This window comes from Nilaparvata lugens, chromosome 13 (genome assembly GCF_014356525.2).
Source record: "Nilaparvata lugens isolate BPH chromosome 13, ASM1435652v1, whole genome shotgun sequence".
Lineage (NCBI taxonomy): Eukaryota > Metazoa > Arthropoda > Insecta > Hemiptera > Delphacidae > Nilaparvata > Nilaparvata lugens.
In genome coordinates this window covers 23,056,553-23,078,748 of record NC_052516.1, presented here as the reverse complement: position 1 = coordinate 23,078,748, position 22,196 = coordinate 23,056,553, and the positions used below count along the sequence as shown (strand labels likewise).

Genomic DNA, 22,196 nt, shown 5'->3' with positions numbered 1-22,196 from the left:
TGATAAGAACAAAATTGAAAACATTTCAGAAAATGTATTGTTAGTTTATCTATCGCAAGAGTCAACAAAATGTAAGCCAAGTTATCTATGGTCCATCTATTCTATGTTGAAAGCAACGATTCAGGTGAAACAAGATATAGATATCAGTGGCTATACTAAAGTGCGGGCGTTTTTGAAAAAGGCAAATGTGGGTTATCGTCCTAAGAAATCTAAAACTTTTTCGAAAGAGGAGGTGAAGAACTTCTTGTTAAATGCACCAGATGAGAAGTACTTGGCGAAGAAGGTAGCCTTGATTTTCGGTATTAGTGGTGCTTGCCGAATGGCTGAACTATGTAATCTTACAGTAAATGACGTTGAAGACAAAGATTCCATCCCTAATTGTAAATGTGAGTGATTCAAAAACAAATAAGGGACGTGTATTCACAATTGTAAATGCATCTGAAGATATTGACTTCTTACATTTTTGTCGAAAGTATTTTAATTTACGGCCAAAATCAACAAATTCTCCTCGACTATTTCTTTGCTACAGAAATGGAAGATGCTACAACCAAGTAATGGGAAAAAATTCCTTAGGTAAAATACCAATGGAAATAGCAAAGTTTCTCAACCTCCCCGACCCAAATCTATTTACAGGGCATGCACTCAGGAGAACTTCAGCTACTCTTCTTATAAATGCTGGAGGGACCATGACTCAGCTGAAAAGACATGGTGGGTGGAAGAGCAGCACAGTAGCCGAAGGCTACATTGAGGAATCGATGGGTAATAAAATAGCAACAGCACATGCTATTTTAAACCAGAATAGTAACCGAAATATTAATTTGGATCATACTGCAAATAGACCTATGCCAGTATTATCCAGCAACGAAGAACTTCCTTCGCCAACAGTGGTGGCAAGGCAACCACAAACAAGAGCAGTCAGTTTGCGGATTCCAGGCAAAGATCTGAATTTTTACTTTCCTTCCCCTATTACAATAGGTAAGGAAAGTATTGCAATGAAAATTTGACCCCCTTCATTGAAGTTGCTATAACAATGAAAGGAAAACTTGGAATAGTGAAATAATACATCATTGCAAAGAGAATTTGATGCTCTACAAACCTACGATGAGTAATTATTTTTACAATGCATTGTTGGAGAGTTATTAGCCCTGAAAGAGCAAAATATTGTATAAAAACCTGTTATTTTAACAATTACACACCTTCAAGAGCGAATATCTCGGGAAATTTTGGGAATATCACAAAATTTCACTGAACAAAAAGTGTAAAGAATTTATCGGGCTTCATTTTTGAATTGTTAGTTATGTCGGTTGAATGCATTGCTCTCAAGATATGAGCGTGGAAGCAAAACGCTAAAAAATGAAACTTTTAAACCACCCTCATCCCCTTAGCACATGAGTTAGGATTGGGGACTTTTGATATGTTCTCCTCCTAACTAGTCTCAACAAAGCTGCAAGATCAAAAACTTTGTTTAGAACAATCCCTTTGTCAATCGTTGCAATAATGGAGATTTCACACTCAACACTAAAGCTGCTGCTAAAGGTGTAGGGAAATTCGTAAAAGTGTGAAATTACACATCAAATTGAAGAGAATTAAATGCTGTATGAGAATTAATGCTGCCATCGATTTTTGAAAAGTTATGAGAGCAAAAATATAAAAAAAATGGTGGCAAATGTGTTTTTTTTTTCAAAAATGTCACACCTTCAAGAGCGGATATCTCGAAAACTAGAGGAGATATAAAAGTAGTTGTGGGATGAATATTGTAGGAAATTATGTAAGCTTCAATTTGTTATATGACAGTCAAGTCCTTTAAGATACATAGTTTTTGAGTTTTATGCGATAAACCAAAAAATGGTACCTTCAAACCACCCCTACCCCCTTGCACAGAGGGTAGGGGTGGGGACTTTTGGTATGTTTACCTCCTTACTACCCTAAACAGAACTGCGGGGTCAAAAGTTGTCTTCTCAACTTTTCCCTCTATACCCTTTTTTAACATTCATTGCCTGGACTACATGCAAATGAGAAGATAGAAATTGAAAATATTTTTTGTCATACTTACTCAATTGCAGCTGTTTTCCATGCATTAAATCAAGCCGGTAAACAGCTGTTTGCAGAACAAGAAAACATGTGATTTTCATTACAGCATACTATACTGTAAAGAGATCATATGGTTTTCTTTACAGTCGAGTATGTTTCCCGGTTCCGAAATTGGAACATTCAAATTGATTCAAATAGCTATATAGTCTTACGTTATAGTCTTCAGTTGTTATATTGGTAATAATAACTTAAACTTCTTATTGTTGAGAAACAATCATACTTATGCGGCAAACTACCGTTACTGGACTTGTGACATAAGTTACTATTAAAAACGATCACCTGGTAGTATTTTCCTCCCATTTCTAAATTACAATTATTGACAACTTCATAATTTCAAATGATAATTTTTCAAATTTAAATGATACTTTCTCAAATACAATTCACTATTCTCATTTACATCAGATGTTTTCTCGAATACAAATGACTATTCTCATTATAATTGAGAAATTGATATCTTTCTCAAATACAATTGGGAAAGGTGTAGAATTTTAGTCCAACTTTACTAGAGAAGGTGACCCACATAATTTGATTCATTTTTAAACTAAATCATCAGCTGATTCAATTCCGTTCAACCATAGAGGAAATGTGTATAGCACCTTATGACCCAATTCACACTGAAGTGACATGGCGGTGGCGTAGCAGTGACTTTTCCAACTCCCATATAAACCTATGGTCCCATGCAAATCAAAGTGGCATTTTGCCACACCACTTCTGTTTGTATTGAGCCATACGTTTATTTTTATGAGAGTTAAAAAATTCAGTGCCACGCCACCGCCACGTCACTTCAGTGTGAATTGTTCCTAAACTATCTATTCTCTATGGCTTAACCTTCCACTGTGCTAACGCACTACCTGCGTAAACAATGCCATAGTGCATTTTGGTGACGTCAGCACACGTAGGGCTCCTACACCAATAAAAATTCGTTGATTTCAGCTGATCTATATCAGCTAGTGGTTTTATTGGTGTAGGAGTCCTACCTGTGCTGACGTCACCATCAACCACCTGTCATGCACTATGGCTTTGTTTACGCAGGTAATAATAATAATATCGAGTGACCTGGCTGGCTCAGGTCTGGTGTCAGAGTTTTCAGGTCGCAACTGATCAATTTCAGGGTACATGGAACAAGAAGAGTACCTACTTCAACAAGAAGAAAATACTACAATAAACTGCACTAGAGTTTAAGAAAAATAGTTCTGAAAACAGCACTGTTTACGCAGGTAGTGGCTAACGACCGTAAGGCTAGCTTCATACGCATTCGGTTTCTTTCGGTTCGGTTCGTTACCGAAAACGAATGAGGCTTTCATACATGTCAGGTTTTCAATTCGTACGGTTCTAATCAGGTATTTTCTTCTCAAACACAGCTGAGTTTGGATTTTCACAGTTCATGCTGGTATATTTAAATATAACAGCTGGTGTTGAATTGTAAGATATTATTTCTTGAACAACAAAATTTTAAAGTTAATTAAAAATTGTGAATTATTTGAATAGTTTCTTTTTGATTATGTTAATCTTGGATGTTCAGAGAGATTATTTTTTTACATTGAAAATGTGTTCCCTGCTTTGACACATGGTATATAAAACTTCATCACTTCTCTCCATTGATGAAATCATGTAATATTCGTGAAAAATAAAAATTCTCCCTGAGTTTTAATTCATATCTTTCATATTTTTTTAGCAAACTATTCATTGAGAAAACAATATTCCTGTGGCTAACAGAAATGAATTGACCATATATGATTTTGACTTGAAAAACTTTGAAACAGATAATCACGATATCAGGTTAAAATAAAAACAAAAAAGGCAAGCGTGTGTAAAAGACTTTGTTTTTTCCTTTTTCCCTAGCAACGAATTCGAATTTATTGAAACCTATTCGTGTCGAGGGGGCGTTCGGGGTGCTATGCGGTTGCTATTCGGTACCGAATTCAAACCGAATCATCGTTCCACACTTATCAGAATTTGCCGAAAACGAAACGAACCGAACCGAGCCGAAAGTGTGTGAAAGTAGCCTCTCGCTAGCAACGAATTGGAACCTGATAAAATTTATTAGAGTCAAGTGGGCCGTTCGGTTCTATGCGGTTTCTATTCGGTACCGAATTACCGTTTCACACTTATCGGAATTGCCGAAAACGAAACGAACCGAATGAGTGTGAAACTAAGAGGATTAGTTCTTTATGAAAATTAATTAGTGCTAGGCTATCTACACACACATCAATTTTTATTTATAATATTTTGCCGTCCTTATAAATTCTATTGGATTGAACAGATGATTTCAAACAGATGATGCTTGTCAAGTTCCGTTCAATCTGATAGAATTCATAAGGACTGCAAAATATCGTACGAACAAAAATGGACTGTGTGTGCAGGACCTACCTCTGTAAACAAAGCCATAATGCATTCTGGTGACTTCAGCACAGGTAGGGCTCCTACACAAATAAAAGCACTAGCTGATATAGATCAGCTGAAATCAACAAATTTTTATTGGTGTAGGAGCCCTACCTGTGCTGACGTCACCAGAATGCACTACGGCTTTGTTTACGGAGGTAGTGGATACACACACACATCGATTTTTGTTCGTACGGTATTTTGCCGTCCTTATAAATTCTATTGGATTAAACAGATGATTTCAAAAAGATGATGTTTGTCAAGTTCCGTTTAATCTGATAGAATTCATGAGGACAGCAAAATATCGTACGTACTAAAATCGATGTGTGTGTTTGTGTGCAGGGCTGTAGACGAAATAATTTCACAAAAGTATACAAACACTTTGTTTATTATAATGCTTATAAATATACATTAAGCAACGTATACAAAAAATTCATCCAAATGTTGTTTATTTCATAATATAGATTAGCCAATACGGATGGGAGCAAAAGATAGCACAACTACTACGAAAATGGAGATAACTATCAGAAACGTGAATCACATTAATCGGTGACAGAAAAACTAAACACAAATACATGGGGTAACAAAAAAAAGACAATTTTAGGAAACATTCAGTTCAAAATGGAAGATATTTGGCTGTGCTCAGATACCTGAGGAATGACCGCGTGGGTGTTAAATTGGGAAAATCAGACAATGTACAAGACTTTGGCCTTGTAGCGTACACGCCGTCGCTTGGGGTTGTGGTAGGGGTGGGAGGGCGGTGTAGGAGTTGTGGTGGGGGGTGTAGGGGTAGGGGTGGCGGTGCAAATTCCCAGGCATTCCGAGCTGCATCAGGCCATTCAAGACTCTGCCTTGTACACTCGCTTGCAGACAATGTCGTCCACGGTCAGGGTCTGCAAACAGACAAACAAAACGGTTAATCAACTTCCAAAAAGATATGTATAGTATATAGATCAGGATGTAATGAAAATTAGAATGTAATGAAAAAATAGAATAGAATCAGAGCCATTTCTATTCAACCTCAGGAGAATTAGTCCAGTCACTATATACATTGGTGCATGCAATTTATATTGTAGTTCTGATTTTTTAATATACTATTTGGGTACATAAGAGAAGTCCAGAACCAATTTCTTCATGCAAAATTTCCTTGTGCTAGATACAGGCTGGCCCAAAAACCTGGTATTTTCGGGTCATTTTCCAGTTTTCAGCTATTTCTACCAAATCTTGTGATCGGACAGAAAAATTTGCTCTTGCCTCCTTTTTGGAATATAAAATTCTGAATAAAATGAATAAAATGAGATCATTCGGAACTCTCTATCTTCAATGAGTACTGAGTTATGATTTTTCAAAAATGAGTGAAATTTGAAGGAAAAATCAATTTTGATGAATTTTAGTTTTTGATCAACAATATCTTCCGATTGTTAACATTTAGATGTATAATTCAAAATCCCTCTGGGCGTATTTTTGTGTTCTACAATCTGAGATCAGGGAGAGCGCTCTATCTCAAATAGATTTCCAGGTTCACCTGACAACAATGCTCCTTGTATTGTGAAAAACACCTAATTTTCAGCTTCAACCATCATCACCAACTACATTGTCCTCACATTGATATTTCGCACAATGACATAAGTTCATGAGATTATGTTCTATGAGAATCACCCGTTAGATGCACTCAATTTCAGTATTTCCTAGTGGAAAGGCGCGCTTAAGGACACCTCAAGGATCAAAATTTCAAACACTTATAACTTTTGACACAATGCTCAGATTTCATCGTACTACACTTCATTTCTCTCGGCTCGCCAAGGCGGTCCAAAATCATGCATTATAAGTCAAATTCGGTCAGATAAGATATCAAATAAGATAGAGTTCCGAATGATCTCATTTTATTCATAATTTTATATTCCAAAAAGAAGGCGAGAGCAAATTTTTCTGTCCGATCACAAGATTTGGCAGAAATAGCTGAACACTGGAAAATGAGCCGAAAATACGAGGTTTTTGGGCCAGCCTGTATCTAGCATAAGGGAATTTTGCATGAAGAAATTGGTTCTGGACTTCTCTTATGTACCCAAATAATATATTAAAAAATCAGAACTAAAATATAAATTGCAAGCACACCCCCTTTTTTATGTCTATATTGACTGGACTAAATGACAACCAGGTCAGAATGAGTTGAAGTAGTATGAAGAAGTCAACTTGAAAGGAGAGTTAGAATGCATTGAGTTATGCATCATGAACCTAAACTTAGTACATTATTGCAAAGTTGCCAACCAACCAGGGATGGCCTAGGACTACACACACAGAAGCAGAGAAAAAAATCATACGTATGCATGCAGACGTGATAATAAGTTTCTGCCAACAAATTTCTTTTCTCACTGATACATCATACTACCTTAAGTATTATTACTAATAAACTGATACTTAAAAGCCCAAGTCCTAATCAATCACTCAAGGCCTTTTTTGGAAGAATGTATTAAGTTACACACTTCCGGTAACTTGGCGCCAGTAGCTAGAACATCTATTTCCAGAGGACAGTACTGTCCTTGCTAGTTGATAGATTTGTGATTTGCTTGCATTGAAAAGCGACATGAACAGACGGACGTATATATAAATTTAAATTACATCTGAATGATTGAATAAATGAATATGCAAAAAGACGGAGAAAAAACCCTGCACAGGTGTTTGAATGTTGCAACGCAACAAGTAAATTGAAAATTTAACATTACAAAACTTATAAAAATTAAAGAATATAATAACAAATAATGAATAAAAATTTTATCAATAGAATAGATAACATACGTCCGTCTGTCTACATTTGTCAAATCAAATTAAATCATTTTATTGTAGAAGGCTCTTGAGATAGTATTAAAACAGTTAAAATTCAACAACATTCAAAACATTAGACAGTTACAAAATCTCAGACAGTTAAATGAATATAAATAAAAATGGACTAGATTAAATTATCATAGTACTAACATTTTCATGAAACTCTTTTACCCCATAAGGATTCAACAACAGAAAGTTTAAAATAGTTTTCAAAATTTGTTTAAAATCGTAGTGGCAAAATTCTTCTCTAATTATCTCTCTCAGGTAGAGCATTGAATAGCTTGATATAGGTATAATTGACCGAGCGAAGTGAGGTCTAAGATTCAAGTCGACGGTTTGGCATTTCTCTTAATGTTTAAATATTCAAATGTTAGTTTTTATGTTGCGCATTTACGGCGAAACGCGGTAATAGATTTTCATGAAATTTGACAGGTATGTTCCTTTTTTAATTGCGCGTCGACGTATATAAAAGGTTTTTGGAAATTTTGCATTTCAAGGATAATATAAAAGTAAAAAGGAGCCTCCTTCATATTAGAGTAAAAATCAGACTATAGAATTATTCATCATAAATCAGCTGACAAGTGATTACACAGATGTGTGGAGAAGCCAGTCTATTGCTGTATTTCTATAAGGTCTATAGTTTCAATCAGGTACTTGTGGATGAGAATACTGCGTGAGGTCTACTGTTCACAGAACTACTAATATAATGTTTTTTGTGAATAAAAGTTTGGAAAGTTACAGAACCTTACCACTAGATCATTTTTCCTTCTAGTATTGTGACTCATACCATAGAGAAACAATAGCGTAAGTAGATATCCCATGGTATAGGGCGTTTATGTCGCAACTTTTACTGTTATCTCAAGTCGATTACTATCGATTATTGAAGATTTTTACTGTTTTGGCCGGGTAAGTGTGTATGAACGGCATAATATGAGAGACTACTAGCGTCACACACCTTTTTAGGAAAGAACAGTAAAAGTAAAACTTGAGATAACAGTAAAAGTTGCGACATAAACGCCCTATACCATGGGATATCTACTTGTTTGTTTGTTTTTAAAGCTTCCCAGAGACTCTAATCAGAGTATAGGAAATGTCAAAAATTTATAATACATACAGTATTACAAAAAAAGAAAAAAAATCACACAAAGGAACCCTCTCTACACACAAACTCTTCTGTGGTATAGAATACTCCAAGCATCAGAAAACTTTTTAATTCCTTCTCAAAAACATCGACATCTTCACAATTTTTCAAGTGAGTAGGAAGCTTTCTAATAAATTTAAGACCCATATTATGTAGGTTTTTTCTCAAAAAGAGCTGTTCTGTGATACAGTAAAGCATAGTCTTCTCTATTTCTAGTATTGTATCCATGCGAATCAGCATTTCTAGTCATTGTCTGTCTTCTAACATACATAATCACCTCATAGATATAAATAGAGGGAACGGTTAGTATGCCTAATTCTTTAAAGTGGTTCCTACAGGACTCTAAAGGCATAATACCTTTGATCGCTCTAACAGCTTTTTTTGGAGCTTGAACACCCTCTCCAAATTCTGCACGACCCACCCCACACAATAATGGCATTACGGATGTGTGACATTCCGCATATTTATTTATTTATTTATACATTCGTGAACAGAATCACAAATCATATGAATATGATTAGGGAGGAACAACAGGCTTGGCCCAAATCTATTCCATTCCCAAATTTCTATAAATCAATCGAAATGTCCAAAAAATAGGTTATGTTTCTATTGTAAAACGTTCAAGTTCAATTTTCGTCCAAAAATATATATAAGCTAAACACTCCATTATCACTTCATATTGAATAATAAAATTTTGAACCCAAAAATACACACAACTTCTCTCACTAAGCACTGCTGAGATGACTTTTTTCACAAGATTAGACTCCCATAGCGGATGTGTACTCAAGCTATTGTTTCTCTATGCTCATACTCATTTATCTACTATAATTTTCCTGGGCATATGTCAAACACTGATTGGGGGGGGAGTGTCATGATACGTATTGATACAATGACCGACCTCTGTAAGGAAGGCCCCAAATTAATCACTCCGTGGTACAATAGTATTATTTTGAAATGAGACAAATGTGAAAATTGTCGTAGACTCACCATGACAACCTCATCGGGCTTGAACTCGCGGATGATCTTGGTCTCCTTGTCGCCCTTCTGCACATGGATGAGCTTGTTGCCCTCCTGGGTGATGAGCGACTTGACATGGCGGCCGTCGGGTGTCTCCTCGTCGAACTCCTTGTTCAGCTTGAACGTGATGGCCGAGTTCTTGAACGTCGAGTTGGAGGTCAGAGTGTACTCGTCCCCGTTCTTGGTCAGCTCAATGACCGGGCTCACAGCGTTGCCCATCTTACGGGTCAGCAGGCCGACGCCTGTAACATACAACGACACCATTGTCAACAAAATTCGTTCATCAAATACACGCAGACACAGTAGACAACTAAATCCATTCATGCCAACTGCCAAACACTAAAGATTTCTCTTTTGTTGGTAGTGCAGAAGGAAATTTCAGTTTTGTCATAGTCATTCAATCTCAGCTGTTTTCCATGCATGAAATCAAGCCGGTAAATAGCTGCATAGAGAAACGATATCATAGATATCCCATGGTATAGGGCGTTTATGTCGCAAGTTTTACTGTTATTCCAAGCCGATAGTTTACATAGTTCTTTCCTATGCAGCTGTGTGACGCTGGTAGTCTCTCAAATCAGCACGTTCATACACTATCACCCCAACAAAACAGTAAAAATTGACAATAATCGACATTAATCGGCTTGAGATAACAGTAAAAGTTGCGACATAAATTCCCTATACCATGGGATATCTACTTACGCTATTGTTTCTCTATTATAGCTGTTTGCAGAACAAATGAGCATAATATGATTCTCATGAAACCATATGTTTTCTTTACAGTCGAGTATGTTTCCTAGTTCCGAATTAAGAACAGCAAAACTGCTACAAAAAACCACCTTCAGCGCTCCAGATGGAAGTTTTGTCAACTTCCAAAAAATTCCTGATTCTGAATTTGTAAACTAGGTTATGTTTATAGATAGAATACATGTAGTAAAACTTCAGCTCAAGCAAGTAATGTTTTCTATTTCTCAATTATTCTCCTTTAGATTATTATGACAAAAAATAGTGTACGTTACTTGAAAATGAATGTCTTTTGCAGTGCTTGAACGAAATTCTTATTTCGGATAATGCCTTGACAAAAAACATCATTTTCGCCTGCATAAGGCCCCATCCTGTCCATGTGACGTAAGATACTATTGCAGTACAGTTTTGTATGATTTTTAAATAAATATTATACAATTTATATTTCATTCATCAAGTTAATTACTAATTTTCTTTTGAAAATAAATTTTATTAAAATGATAAATAACGTATACAGAGTTGGTGAGAATTATGGAAAAAGCTTAATATTCCTTCCACAAGAATAATAATTCGACAAATTATCCTTATAACATAAATAATAAGCTGTTCCCATACATTTGCCTCACTCTATATATTTATCGAATTCCATATTTTATGAAATCACTTGTACCACATTTTTCTCATACTGAGAGCAGTAATATTTCAATCATGAATTTATTTCCGGTGAGTCCACTACCTGGAGGTGGTTTGTTCATCTATTTATTCAGGTGGTTGACCCTTCATACCCTTCCCCTCATTTCCTAGCCCTTTGGCAAACACTGTGCGCGACTCGCAAGACGGCATAGTTCAATTTCCTACGTCACAAGCAGGCAGACAGGGTTTGTATAAACGCTTCCTGGATTCAATCAGAGCGAGAGTAAGAGGAAGAGAGAAGAGAGAGAGTGAGTGGGTAGCGATCTGCCAGTGAAGTTCTGCTCCCCTGCTGGGTTGATAAACTGTGAACGTGGCAAATGACATCAATGGGGGAACCACAGCACCCGAACAAGATAACCGCCAAAATGGACAACTGGAAGAGGAAAGTGAGAGGGTTCAGTACAAGAGAGAGCGAGAGAGCGTGTGAGAGTTGGAGGGAATGAGAGTATATGAGAAATGAGATGAAGTAGTGGGAGAATAGGAAGGAGAGAGAAAATGTGGGATGAGCACTGATAGTTGAAAAGAAGAAACAGGAAGAAAGAGAAGGAATATCGAAATATAGGAGGCAAGACAGAAAATGAAAAAAGGAATAAAACAATAAAGGATAAGTGATAGAAAGGAAGAAGAAGATGTAGAAAGAAAAAGAGAAAAAAGAAGATCAATAGAAGAAGCAATAGAAAATTATTTCGAAGGAAGAAAATAGTAAATAGAAGGAATATAGACAGACGGAGAAGAAGATTAGTGAGAAAGATGATAGATGACATCTATCTAAATTATCTATCATTCTATCTATATAAAGAAATATAAATACATGATTGTAGAAGAAAGTAGAAAAAATTGATGACACGGAATGTAAAACTAAAGAGAATAGAATATATTAGCCTATGTTCCCTATGTTCCTGTATTATATTCTATTATATTATACGAATACATTATTATAATATTATTTAATATTCACATAATTAATATGATTATCATAATATTATATTCGGATGTTCGTTTGTCTCTGGACAAACCTAGGAAAGAGAAAAGAAAGAAAAGATACGAGAAGAGATAAGGGAAGTGTAAAAAAGAACGGGAAAGATATGAAAAGAAGGGAAGAGATGAGGAACATGGGAGGAAAGAAGTAAGAGAGAATGTGAGAGAGAGATTGAACATACGAGAAGGAATTAAATCCAAAGAGAACCGTATATAAACAGTGATCAGGTGATTAAAATAATAACATAACATACTTCTAATAATAACATACTTCTCATAACATTACTTCTAATAATAAAATAACATACTTCTCATAACATACTAATAACATAACAAGGAGACAAAAAATGAAAGAAGACGAATAGAAAGAAGAGAAGAGAGGAGGAACATGAGCATGGGAGGAAAGAAGTGTGAGAGAGAGATTGAGCAACACAGAAAAAATGAAATTCAAAGAGAAAAAAGAAGGAAGCATGAAGAAACCGGGGACAAATTAATGAAATATGATTAATAGGAGACATACCAAGAGTTAGGCAACGTGGGAGATGAAACACGAACTAATTATGAACAAAAACTAACTGCAAATTTTCGCCTTGTTGAGTGCCCAAGGAAATTGAATCAGACGAGACTAATTTCGGTGGGAGTTGGAGTAAGGAAGAAGGAGGAAGAGGGAGAGGAGAAGATGAAGAACTAGAAGAAGAGAGGAACAGGAGAAGAATGGATGAGAGGTGAAGGGTAAGAGTTCAGGAGAGGAATCACTGGAAAGAGGGGAACAGAGAAACAGTGAGAGGGAGAGGGAACGAAGAGGGAGAAACAGAGAGAGAAATAGGTTGTACGAGATGAAAGGGGTGGAAGAGGGGAGGAAGTACAGGATGAACCAGGATAGGAGAGGATAACTGAGGAGCTGACTAAGAGGGAAATATTGAAACAAGAGAGAGAGAGTGAAGAAGGAGATGGACCGAAAAGGGGAAACAGAGAAAGGAATAGATGGGACGAGAAGGGGGAGGAACTACAGGATAGACCGGGACAAAAAGGTTTACAGAGGCACTAACAAAGAGGGGAACAGAGTAACAGTAAGAGGAAGAGAAAAAGAAAAGGGAGAAAGAAAGAGTCAAACAAAAGGGGGATTAGAGAAATAAATGCGTGGAACAAGAAGGGAGGGGGAGGAACTACAGGATAGACCGGGAAAAAAGGGTAACAAAGGCACTAACAGAGAGGGGAACAGAGTAACAGTGAGAGGAAGAGAAAAAGAAAAGGGAGAAAGAATGAGGCAACGGAAAGGGGAATCAGAGAAAGAAATGGGTGGAACAAGAAGGAGGGGGGAGAAACTACAGGATAGACCGGGACAGAAAAGGGTAACAAAGGCAGTAACAAAGAGGGGAAAGAGTGAGAGGATAAGGGGGAAAAAAGAGAGAGAAATAGGTGGGAAGAGGAGAGCGAATAGAGACAAAGGGAAAAGAAGCGAATCACGGAATTATAGAAGGGGTTACCAAGGGAACTAAATGATAAAAAGAGGGTGATAGAGGAGGAAGATGAGGAGTGAGCCAGCCCTAGAGGAAGAGAAGAAGGGAACAAAGAAGGGGGAGAAGAGGGGCCCCAGAGGAAGAGATGAGGAGGGGAACAAAAAAGGGGGAGAAGAGGGAGCCCCTGAGGAAGAAGTGGAGGGAGGGGAACAAAAAAGGGGTGAAGAGGAATGAGGCACGGATGAAGAGGGGAGAAGGAGGAAAAAAGAGGAGAAATGGATCGGAATTAGGGGAGAATGGAAGAGGAAGCAAAAGCAAAATAGGGGGAAGCTGTGTTGAATATTGGATGGCAAAGACGTCTCTTCAACTGAAAGGGCCACACAATAAAAAGGCTGTTGGCCAACCACCTCGTAATAAACAATGTGAGCCAAAACTAAATCAATCACTGCTTCAGGCTCTGCCTGAACTAGACTATTAAAACAGAAAAATAAAAAGAGGAAGTGGGAGAAGAGGCAGAAGAAGTAGAAGAAGAAGGAGAAGAAAAATTAATTGTTGTTGCTTGTGATGACAATATAAGCCTATAAAGTGTTATCAATGGACTTTAGATATCAGTAAAGTATTATCAATAGAGTGCTTCTATATAATTTGTACTGAAACTCTAGTCCGAGGTGGTAGACTGGACTGTACTCTTGACTTTGTACTGTAGAGTGTAGACTGTACAACGTAGACTAAATAGAAATCATTCAGAAACCAAATAGATAAGTTTAAACCCGGAATGAAACACCTTAGACTGGTCACACACCGATTAGTCAAGACAAGACTAGTCATGTTCAGTCACAATACTTCACATAGTTGCTTATAGTCATGTCTAATTGCAATGACTAATCAATGTGTGTTGCGTCATAAGCAGCAATGTGAAAAGTATTGTGACTAAACGAGACTATAGTGAGGTTCACATTATAATGACAGTATTTGATCAACTTTCGACAAAGCCGGTGGTACTATCCTTTTCTAGGTCCACAACGATGCCAATGGTTTTGACAGTGTAGAAATATAATTAATTAATTCAGAGAATCGGCATCGCTATTCTTCTATCTTTATCCACTGCCATTATAACGTGGACCTCACTATAGTCTTGTCTTGACTAATCGGTGTGTGACCAGCCTTAAGGTGCGTACAGATTTACGCGCCGCGAACATGAGCAATTCACTTTTAATCAGCTGATGCCAAGCTTTTTATATCTGTATCTTACCGTTTCTGTAAAAATACAGATATAATCAGCTGAATAAAAGTGAATTGCTCATGTTCGCGGCGCGTAAATCTGTAAGCACCTTCAGATGCGCACCTTTACATGCCTACATGAAATCGTAGATTCGTGTTTAACGTAAAGGTGCACCACTGCCATTGGTTTTGCAAAGGTTTCTTAATCAATAAGGATATGAAAATGGAAGAGCACAAAATATTTCATCGAAGGAGAATAATCTGAAGTTTAGAAAGAAGAAAAATACCAGTTGATAAAAAATTTGAAGAAACGGAAAGAGAAAAATGGAAAAATAGAAAATGAATCAAAGAGGACAAAAAAAGAATAAGAAGAGAAGAAAAGGACAGAGAAAGGCCCGAAGGTGTAAGAAATAAAATATAAATCAAAGATAATAAGGGAAGAAAAATAAGTGACAAAGGAAGAAGGAAAAGGAGAGAAGGAATCTTTCTATCACGTGATTCGACCAATACATTGACCGGATGGGAAAATAGAAAATGAATCGAAGAGGACAAGAAAAGAATAAGAAGAGAAGAAAATGACAGAGGAAGGCCCGAAGGTGTAGGAAATAAAATATAAATCAAAGATAATAAGGGAAGAAAAACAAAAGTGACAAAGGAAGAAGGAAAAGGAGAGAAGGAATCTTTCTATCACGTGATTCGATCAATACATTGACCGGATGGGAAAATAGAAAATGAATCGAAGAGGACAAGAAAAGAATAAGAGAAGAAAAGGACTAATTCGGGCCTTCGGAAGGCCCGAAGGTGTAAGAAATAAAATATAAATCAAAGATAAAAAGGGAAGAAAAACAAAAGTGACAAAGGAAGAAGGAAAAGGAGAGAAGGAACCTTTCTATCACGTGATTCGACCAATACATTGACCGGATGGGAAAATAGAAAATGAATCGAAGAGGACAAGAAAACAATAACAAGAGAAGAAAATGACAGAGGAAGGTTCGAAGGTGTAAGAAATAAAATATAAATCAAAGATAAGAAGGGAAGAATAACAAAAGTGGCAAAGGAGAGAAGAAACCTTTCTCTATCACGCGATTCGACCAATACATTGACCGGTGTCCGCAACAAAAGGAAAAAATGAAAAAGAAAGAAAACCAATTTCAGAACACGCTATCGGCTAGTGCAAGACAAAAAGAGTATGAAATATGGGTTCGATTACCCCTGCAAAATTTATAGTGTGGACGAACCATGGAGCTAGGATTATAATAAATAATGTATGTATGTTTCTAAAGTTTTTACAAGGTTGATTTTGAAAGCACTACACAATGTTTCATACTTCGTGCAACTAAAAATCTTGTAATTTCGATATTCAAAATAGAGTCGAAATCTCTATATTGTTAATTTATTGTGATTCATACTTCTGATTTAGAAATGAGATGTCATTAATACATTGACAAAACATAATCTCATGGAATAGAACATCCATTATTCGGCTATATAAAATTGGAGGGAACTCAATTACAGTATATCAAAATATTATTTCCAATTTCAAGAAAGCATGTTTTAAAATATGAATACCTAACTCACTATAGTGAGGTCCACGATATAATGTCAGTGTTTGATTAGCAATGGTATTGCTATCCTTGTCTATCATTCAACAAAGCGGATAACACTATCTCTTTCTCGCTATGCTCTGTTGCCAGAACATCTTTCAACAATGTAGAATTAATAATTTATTAACAAAATATTTCATCTTAATTATGAAAATTCATCATGAAATCATTGAAAAATATAATTTCTTGCTTGATAAAATATAATTGATTATTTTGACGAGAATAAACAGATAATATTACATCAGTAAACCTATATCAGCTACCGTCTATAGGAGGCATTGACAAGACCTCCGACGATCGGCAACGTTGTTCTCGTATCTTTCTTCACTGCCATTATAACGTGGACCTCACTGTAATAATTTGTTATTCGAGACAAACTCAAACTTTCTATTATTTATTAACTCAACTTTATATTATTTATTGACCGAGCGAAGTGAGGTCTAACATTCAAGTCGACGGTTTGGCATTTCTCTTAATGTTTAAATGTTTATATGTTTATATGTTGCGCATTTACGGCGAAACGCGGTAATAGATTTTCATGAAATTTGACAGGTATGTTGGTTTTTTAATTGCGCGTCGACGCATATACAAGGTTTTTGGAAATAAAATTTTGCATTTCAAGGATAATATAAAAGGAAAAAGGAGCCTCCTTCATACGCTAATATTATAGAGTAAAAATCAGACTACAGAATTATTCATCATAAATCAGCTGACAAGTGATTACACAGATGTGTGGAGAAGCCAGTCTATTGCTGTATTTCCATAAGGTCTATAGTTTCAATCAGGTACTTGTGGATGAGAATACTGCCAGAGGTATACTGTTTTCAGAACTACTAGTTTATTGTGATTCATACTTCTGATTTAGAAATGAGATGTCATTAATACATTGACAAAACATAATCTCATGGAATAGAACATCCATTATTCGGCTATATAAAATTGGAGGGAACTCAATTACAGTATATCAAAATATTATTTCCAATTTCAAGAAAGCATGTTTTAAAATATGAATAACTAACTCACTATAGTGAGGTCCACGATATAATGTCAGTGTTTGATTAGCAATGGTATTGCTATCCTTGTCTATCATTCAACAAAGCGGATAACACTATCTCTTTCTCGCTATGCTCTGTTGCCAGAACATCTTTCAACAATGTAGAATTAATAATTTATTAACAAAATATTTCATCTTAATTATGAAAATTCATCATGAAATCATTGAAAAATATAATTTCTTGCTTGATAAAATATAATTGATTATTTTGACGAGAATAAACAGATAATATTAATCAGTAAACCTATATCAGCTACCGTCTATAGGAGGCATTGACAAGACCTCCGACGATCGGCAACGTTGTTCTCGTATCTTTCTTCACTGCCATTATAACGTGGACCTCACTGTAATAATTTGTTATTCGAGACAAACTCAAACTTTCTATTATTTATTAACTCAACTTTATATTATTTATTGACCGAGCGAAGTGAGGTCTAAGATTCAAGTCGACGGTTTGGCATTTCTCTTAATGTTTAAATGTTTATATGTTTATATGTTGCGCATTTACGGCGAAACGCGGTAATAGATTTTCATGAAATTTGACAGGTATGTTCCTTTTTTAATTGCGCGTCGACGCATATACAAGGTTTTTGGAAATAAAATTTTGCATTTCAAGGATAATATAAAAGGAAAAAGGAGCCTCCTTCATACGCTAATATTATAGAGTAAAAATCAGACTACAGAATTATTCATCATAAATCAGCTGACAAGTGATTACACAGATGTGTGGAGAAGCCAGTCTATTGCTGTATTTCCATAAGGTCTATAGTTTCAATCAGGTACTTGTGGATGAGAATACTGCGAGAGGTCTACTGTTTTCAGAACTACTAGTTTATTGTGATTCATACTTCTGATATAGAAATAAGATGTCATTAATACATTGACAAAACATAATTTCATGGAATAGAATATCCATTATTCGGCTATAATAGAATTAGAGAGAACTCAATTACAGTGTATCAAAATTATTTCCAATTTCAAGAGAGCATGTTTTCAAATATGAATGACTCACTAGATCCAAACAATACGGCGAATCAATTATTTTATGATAGAATGAAAACAACTCGATATTGTCAAAACCGCTATTCAATAAAACAATTCAAGATTCTAGTCTCTGTTGTTGAACCATTATCAATCTCCAGTAGAGTGAAAGCTTGAACATCGAGCAGCTGAATATATGGTGTACTTGGAGCCCAATGATTTTCCATTAGCTGTTGACCAATGAAGTCGAGCTCGTCTGTCATTGGCCGAGACTAGACACGGCTTGGGCGAGTGTACTCTCGGCCAATGACAGTCGAGCTCTATCTTCATCGGTCGACAGCTAATGACCAATCGTAGGACTTCAACCATCCTATACTATGTATTCTGCTGCTAAAATATAAATTTTATTTTATAATGAGTATAATTATATAATATTTTTATTCAAACAAATATCCTGGCAAGATAAATGTGAATGACCCCTAGAGCGCTAGGTTAAAAAAAATATCAACAAGGAAGTTTAACACGTAGTAAAGCGCTTGGCAATTTACACTGAACTTGGCCCAAAAGTAAACATTACTGTTATTTCAGTCAACAGAAAGTCGCGCCAGAAATCTAGTCAAGGTCGAGTGAGCACATTAACTCACATTTTATCAACTAATTTACATGTGAGTTAATACTATGCTTACAACTCATATATGACATGAATAGGAGGATTATTATTCTTCAAAGAAATTCTAATAATGAATGACATTTCAATAATGAATGTAATTTCAATAATCATCAACATTTTTAAAATTAATGACACTAGTACAAGCTACAAGACAGCATAATAATAGCCGTAAATAACTCAACTGATTTTGAAACGAAAACCAAAAACGTTTCCATTATTTTTTCTGTAATATCGTAGAAAAATAGAATCTAAAAAGAACAGTTGAATTCCCTTTGGTAATTTACAGTAATTCATGAGTTCTATGTGTAAATAATTGACCGAGCGAAGTGAGGTCTAAGATTCAATTCAAGTCGACGGTTTGGAATTTCTCTTAATGTTTAAATGTTTGAATGTTTATATGTTGCGCATATACGGCGGAACGCGGTAATAGATTTTCATGAAATTTGACAGGTATGTTCCTTTTTTAATTGCGCGTCGACGTATATACAAGGTTTTTGGAAATTTTGCATTTCAAGGATAATATAAAAGGAAAAAGGAGCCTCCTTCATACGCCAATATTAGAGTAGAAATCAGACTATAGAATTATTCATCATAAATTAGCTGACAAGTGATTAAACAGATGTGTGGAGAAGCCAGTCTATTGCTGTATTTCCATAAGGTCTATAGTTTCAATCAGGTACTTGTGGATGAGAATACTGCGTGAGGTCTACTGTTCACAGAACTACTAGCTGATCGAATACCAAAGTAGAGATATAGACATTAAGGAATAGGATAGGAAGTTCCCATCTTAATCCCATTTCATGACACGAGCAATTGAATTTAAATGGGACCAGTCATGAGAGCTGAGAGATAAATGGCTACATCTTCCAGTTAAAAAACCTTTTGACGTCAGTAATCAGAGTCAATTGAAGGAGCATTTACAATTTCAAGTCCTAACAAGATCCGAGATATTTTTACTCCCTCCTACAGTGCACAGTTCCTTATCACTCTCTCTCTCTCTCTCTCTCTCTCTCTCTCTCTCACTCTCTCTCTCTCTCCCACTCACACAATCCCCTCAATTTTTGTCAATGTCTTCCGTTCGATTCCCTCAAAAAATTATCTCTCTCTCGTTCACTCTCTCTCTCTCTCTCTCTCTCTATCTATCGCTCTTTCACATATTCACTCAATTCCCTCAATTTTTCTCAATCTCTACTCACAAAATTCTCTCACTCACTCTGTCACTGAATTCTCTCTCTAGCTTTCTTTCCCAGACTCAATTCTTTTCCTATCCGTTTCTCTATCTCTTTCTTCCACTTCCTTTTGTCTCATCTATCAATCAATGACTGACTCGACTTGTTAGAGACTCACTCCCACGGCTCTATTGACCTGACATTTGACTCCAAAAAAACCGTATCGGGTCATTACTGATAGGCTATCTGACCGGGTGATAGAAAGAAAGGAGAATTTAGGTAGGTAGAGAAAGAGAGGGAGTGAGAGAGAATTGAATAATTGCTTCTAATAAGGCGGAGTTGGGACTAAAAGAGAGATTAGATTTCTTTATTTATGTATGTTACAATATTTACTAGCTTATACAGTAATTTACATTAAATGACGGTATTGCTAATTATTCAACGAATTTTACAAAGTATAAATAATTAACCAGTGAGAATAAAGATTAAATGCAATTAGAATAACGATAATATAAAATTATAATGTAACTTCACAAATCGGCGGTGTTTTAACAAATAATTGTCGATTCTCTAAGAAGGATATAAAATAATATGCTTCCCATCAGCACACGGCCGGCTGTGTTGAGAGAAAGATGGATGGAAGAGGAAGAAAATTAGAAGAAATAAAGAAATACTCGTACAGAGAAATATTATATAAAGTATCTTGGGGCCTTATCTCTAAACGATTTTTTGAAAGATATCTAGTTAAGATCGCTCTGGTTGCCCGTTTATCAATCATTAGGAACCAATCACAAGTATTCTAGTAGCAAATTCCAATATTCTGATTGGTTATAAGTAAGTGTGCCTGACTAAGAACATTCTATAGAATTGTTTGAGTACGGCCCTGAGAATTGAGAATATTAACCAGAGAACCTGAATATTGGAACAATAAATTGACAAAAAAGAAAAGTGAGAATGCCATGGAAAGAACAAAGTAAGAAATGAAGATTGAAAGAGAAAGGAATGAAGGATAGAGAGAGGAATAATAGAGAAGAAAGCAGGAAGAAAAAAGGAAAAAGAAAAGGGACAGGATGGAATCAGAGATCAGGACATCTTGTAAGAGGGTCCTTAATTCGACAAGACATAATAAAATATGGTGACAAGGGTTCCGAATTCTCAATAGGGGTCACCTAATTCAATCCAATAAAGATCAAATTATAGATATCTCTCTCCTTCTGAGATGTTATATAACTAAAGAGCCGTAGATCTAAAAATAGATGTAGGCGATAATAGGCTAATTTGATCACTAAATGGGGGCTAATATGGCTAATATTCACATTTATAATAGTCACATTATCAAGATAGAAGTATTTATTGCTATCAGATCTAAACACTGCTCCCTGTATTGGATAAGACTTGATTTTGGAGTTCTAAACGACAAAAACTTACTTTTTTGAAAAATTGTCGAGCCTATTAGCTATGGGTATTTCAAGATCTAATAGAATACCCTTAAAAAAGATATTCTATGAATTAATAAATTTATTTTCGACTAGCAGGTAACCCGTGCTCCGCAAGGGTCTATTTTAGAACTTGACAAACTGAAAATTACATGTAATTAAATCTTGAGGAATTGAAAATAGGCCTATAACCAAGTATAGCCATAGTTGGGACGTGATGATGCGTTAAACATACTTTTTCTATTCCATACGTGTATGAGCCAATCCATTTCTTTATTATAGTATAGATTATAAATAAATTCTAGCATGAACTAGCCCTATGCGGTGTTAAGTAATTTCACTTTTGGACAAGATAATTTATAATATAATAAACGAAAGAATTGTCTAATACACGTACGGGATAGGAAATTCACGAATGACGCATCATCACGTCTAAACTACTGGACTGATTAGCTTGAAATTTTGAATTAAGATTCTTAATTTACCGAGGATGGTTATAGGCCTATTTTAAATTCTTCAATATTTCAGTAGGTCAAGTTTTCAGTTCGTCAAACTCGAGCACGAGTTTCCTGCTAGTCTATACTACTGTAAATACTGGAATAAAGGAAATACTGTATAATAAAGGAAAGAACTGGCTTATACACGTAAAGGATAGGAAATTCACGAATAACGCATCATCACGTCTGAACTACTGGACTGATTAACTTGAAATTTTACATATAGATTCTCAATTTA

At 35.7% G+C, this 22,196-nt stretch overlaps 1 protein-coding gene across 4 annotated transcripts in view; it reads right to left on the bottom strand.

Moving 5' to 3' along the window:
* Positions 1-4,843: 4,843 nt before the first annotated feature.
* The window catches only part of LOC111051394 (fatty acid-binding protein, muscle), a 43,004-nt gene continuing 25,651 nt past the window's right edge, over positions 4,844-22,196 (bottom strand). For all 4 annotated transcript variants that reach the window (XM_022337904.2, XM_022337905.2, XM_039440107.1 and 1 more), the window contains 2 exons: positions 9,425-9,696; positions 4,844-5,366 (listed from right to left, as the gene is read on the bottom strand). In XM_022337904.2, coding sequence (XP_022193596.1) covers positions 5,313-5,366; positions 9,425-9,696 — 326 coding nt within the window. In that variant the 3' untranslated portion in view covers positions 4,844-5,312. The remainder of the gene's footprint in view (positions 5,367-9,424; positions 9,697-22,196) is intronic.